The sequence below is a fragment of the Mobula birostris genome, chromosome 8 (genome assembly GCF_030028105.1).
Source record: "Mobula birostris isolate sMobBir1 chromosome 8, sMobBir1.hap1, whole genome shotgun sequence".
Taxonomy (NCBI): Eukaryota; Metazoa; Chordata; class Chondrichthyes; order Myliobatiformes; family Myliobatidae; genus Mobula; species Mobula birostris.
Window position 1 is genome coordinate 18,918,892 of NC_092377.1, and position 4,181 is coordinate 18,923,072.

Consider the following 4,181-nt stretch of genomic DNA (forward strand, 5'->3'; position numbering starts at 1 on the left):
ACTGCCAGTGCAGCTCCCACTGGTGTCCATTCGGAGTGAGACTCCAACCTTGCAACAGCAGTTTTATACGCTCTGCCTGTCTTATCCTTGGAGAAAAGACATCTGAGAGGTGATTTTATGGATGTGTGCCTATTGTGACGGAGTTAGGCGGTGTGAATAAAGGGAGAATGTTCCCACCAGTGGGGTGGAAAGTGAGAGGCTGAGAAGCCTTGGAATGAATTTAAAGTGACTGCCAAAGATCCACCAAGCCCATCCCTCCTCCTCCTTGTGGCTTCACCCCCATCTTGGTCTCCTGTCAGATTTCATAGCTTCAGCCCTTTGTTGCTTCTACCTGGTACTTCTCAGCTTCTCCCCTTCTCTGTCTGTCTATTACACCCATCAGCCGTCAGTTTATCTTTTTATACTGGCTACCTTCCTTGTATCTTTTAATCTGGACTCAAAATGTCAACCTTTTCGCACAAACTCCTGCTCTGAGAGTGCAGAATGGGTCATGTAATCAGAGGACAGAGAAAGTTCGAAGGCTCCGTCTTCAGAGCCCATGTAAAACATAGAAAAGGACCTGCAAAGTTGAGGGCAGCGGACTTTGCTGAACGCCATGGTTACATCAAGGGAATTGTCAAGGATATAATTCATGACCCTGGCCGCGGTGCTCCTTTGGCAGAGGTAGTATTCCGCGATCCTTATCGGTTCAAAAGACGAACTGAACTATTCATTGCCGCTGAAGGTATTCACACGGGTCAGTTTATCTATTGTGGCAAGAAGGATCAGTTGAACATTGGAAATGTTCTCCGTGTAGGTACCATGCCAGAAGGTACCATAGTCTGCTGTTTGGAGGAGAAGCCAGGAGACCGTGGTAATCTTGCCCGTGCTTCTGGAAGTTACGCAACAGTCATCTCTCACAATCCCGAGACCAAAAAAAGCCGTGTCAAGTTGCCATCAGGTTCCAAGAAAGTTATTTCTTCTGCCAACAGAGCTGTTGTTGCTGTTGTTGCTGGCGGTGGTCGCATTGCCAAACCAATACTGAAGGTTGGTCGGGCTTATCACAAGTACAAAGCCAAGAGAAATTGCTGGCCACATGTCCGTGGTATGGCTATGAACCCTGTAGAACATCCATTTGGTGGTGGTAACCACCAGCACATCGGGAAACCATTAACCATCAGGAGAGATGCTCCTGCTGGGCATAAAGTTGGTCTCATTGCTGCTCGCCGTACTGGTAGACTATGGGGTACCAAAACTGTCCAGGAGAAAGAGAATTAATCTCTTGGTGTTACATATGTCCTGCAGTCACAATAAAAGTTTTTAAAATTCAAAAAAAAGTCAACTAACCTCTTCCCACCATAGTTGCTGCCTGATCTGCTGAGAGCCTCCAGCATCTTGTGCGCCCTCCAGATTACAGTATCTGCGGTCCCTTGCACCTTCATACCTGTAATGTTAGAGGCTGAACTCTCTGCTGCTCAATCCTTCACTTCTTAGTCTGTCGCTCAGGATTGAGGACAACTTGTTTCCATCTCTGTGGGGTCTGATGAAGCCAATACGCAGACTGACGCAGGGGGTCATTGATGGGGCAGTAGGTGTGTCACTTGCCACTGTTTGTGCTTACATTCTACATTGACGTGATCTGTGTCTTACCACATGGTCCCCCTCCATTAAGACCAGTCATAGTCCATGGATTCTTGTGATTTTCTTTTCATTTATGCTATTTTAGTTAGAGATACAGCAGAATTACTGGCCCTTCCAGCCCAATGAGCCCACACTCCCCAATTAAACTCATGTGACCAATTAGACTACTAACACATACAGTCCTGTGCAAAAGTGGTAGGCACATACTTATAGCTAAGGTGCCCAAGACCTTTGCATGGTATCGTTTGTCAAGGTGGAGGGGAGAGCAAGTTTGTAAATCTGGCAGGAGCAAAAGATGTTGGGAATGACAAGGGTGAAGCAGCACATGAAAATGTGGGACAGGTGATAGAGGAGGAGTGCCAGGGGTGAGGGTGGTGTGGGTGTAGAAACATCCTGCCCTGAGACACCTTGCAATGTCATCTGATTCCAGCAATTGGTTTAATAATCATTACAGAATGTCTCTCTGTTGGTTCCCACTCCCTTCCCTCCTCCTTCCTCTTTTCCCAGCCATGGCTCCCCTCTCTCTATCCCCTTCCCACTCTCAGAGCACTAAGCTCTACACTAACGTTCAAGTTCTTTGAGAAAATCCCTGATGTGTTTCCTGTGTCCTCTTGATAATCTCTTGTTATGAAGAACCTCAGAGTTTCAGTTGCCTGGTGTCGGATACGTAGTGATAGGTGACCAACATGTCAGAGCTGGTTGACCAGAGCCCGGGATGAACCTGCGCCTGTGTCTTAATTAGTTAGCGTATCAAAAGTTACAGGGACAGGACAGGAAAATGGGGTTGAGGGGGATAATATGTTGGAGCCAGGTTGAAATGGTGGAGCAGACTCAATGGGACAAATGGTATGATTCTGCTCCTCTGTCTTATGGTCATATTGTCTCCTCAATACAATCACGATTCATAGAAACATAGCAAAGCTACAGCACAATACAGGCCCTTCGGCCCACAATGCTGTGCCAAACATGTACTCACTTTAGAAATTAGCTAGGATTACCAAAATAGCCCTCTATTTTTCTAAGATCCATGTACCTATCCAAGAGTCTCTTAAAAGACCCTATTGTTTCCTGTGCTCATAGGAATCAAGTCCCAGACTGTCCAACCTCTGCCAATAACCCGGTCCCTCAAGTCTGGGCAGCATCCTCGTAAATCTTGTAATAACATTTTTCCTATCATCAGCATCATTATGTACCCTGTTGTATGACACGGGCGATCTGATTTCATTACCGTGATTGTTCTTGGCAAATTTTTCTGCAGAAGTAGTTTACCATGGCCTTTTTCTGGGCAGTGTCTTTACTACACGGGTGACCCCAGCCATTATCAATACTGTTCAGAGATTGTCTGCCTGGTGTCAGTGGTCACATAACCAGGACTTGTGGTATGCCCCAGTTACTCATATGACCATCCACCACTGCTCCCATGGCTTCCCGTGACCCTGATGAGGGGTTTGGTGGCGGGGAGGGGAGCTAAGCAGATACTACACCTTGTCTGAGGGTGACCTGCAGGCTGGTAGAGGGAAGGAGCACCTTACACCTCCTTTGGTGGAGATGTGTCTCCACCCCACCACCCTATACCTCACTGTGAGAACAGAATGATGCTTGCTTGGGTTCATGCTGGGAGAAGCAGGATGTGTGAGACTTTGCGACCACAATGGAAGTATCTTTTCCAGCAAAACAACAGAGAACTTCAAAGGCAATGGTGAGAATGTGTCAACTTAAAACAAGAAAGAAAACTAATCACTGTCTGGTGTACAGTACGTTCCAAAGTGTATACTGCTTTAGCAAATCCTTTGATACTAAAGGGAGTAAGAATGCTTTGCTCATCCAAGTAGTACAAAAGTTGCAGGAATGTTTCAAGACAAAATCTTAAGGAACTCAGGCGAGACAATTATGATGCATTGTTTAAAAGCCTGTCTTAGTGTTGCAATTCTGGCACCTTGTTAAATTGTGTCCTATCCAACATATCTGTTGATGGTTCAATCATGTAGCAAATTCAATCGACATGACTAAACACACAGAATCTCACGTATGAGGTTACTTGCAAAGTTGTGGTATCAGTAGTGGTAGCAAACCAGCATATACTGCGGGAGGGAGATTGAAAATCTGGTTGACTGGTGCCACGACAACAACCTCTCACTCAATGTCAGCAAAACCAAAGAAGATGAAGAAGCTGGAGGTCCATGAACCAGTCCTCATTAGGGGAAAAGAGGTGGAGAGGGTCAGTAACTTAACAATAGCATATCTGATCCGTCCTGGGACTAGCATGTTAATGCTATCACAAGAAGGGCACAATGACACATCTACTTTCTTAGCAGTTTGTACAGATTATTTTAAAAATCATGTTAGTCATTTTAGCCCTTGGAAAAAGCCTCTGGCTATCCACATGATCAAAACCCCTCATCATCTTATACACCTCTATCAGGTGACCTCTCATCCTCCGTCGCTCCAAGGAGAAAAGGCCAAGTACACTCAACCTATTCTCATAAGGTACACCCTCCAATCCAGGCAACATCCTTGTAAATCTCCTCTGCACTCTCTCTATAGTGTCAACAGCCTTCCTG

General features: G+C 45.8%; 1 protein-coding gene across 1 annotated transcript; it reads left to right on the forward strand.

The window, feature by feature from the left end:
- The first annotated feature begins 483 nt into the window (after positions 1-483).
- On the forward strand, positions 484-1,257 carry LOC140202152 (large ribosomal subunit protein uL2-like). The gene has a single exon (XM_072267021.1). It carries the CDS (start codon positions 484-486, stop codon positions 1,255-1,257), a length of 774 nt encoding a protein of 257 aa, XP_072123122.1.
- The last annotated feature ends 2,924 nt before the right edge of the window (positions 1,258-4,181 follow it).

What these genes read in the sequence shown, in the direction of transcription:
- LOC140202152 (XM_072267021.1), top strand. Translation starts at nt 484, where the DNA reads ATGGGTCATGTAATCAGAGGACAGAGAAAGTTCGAAGGCTCCGTCTTC.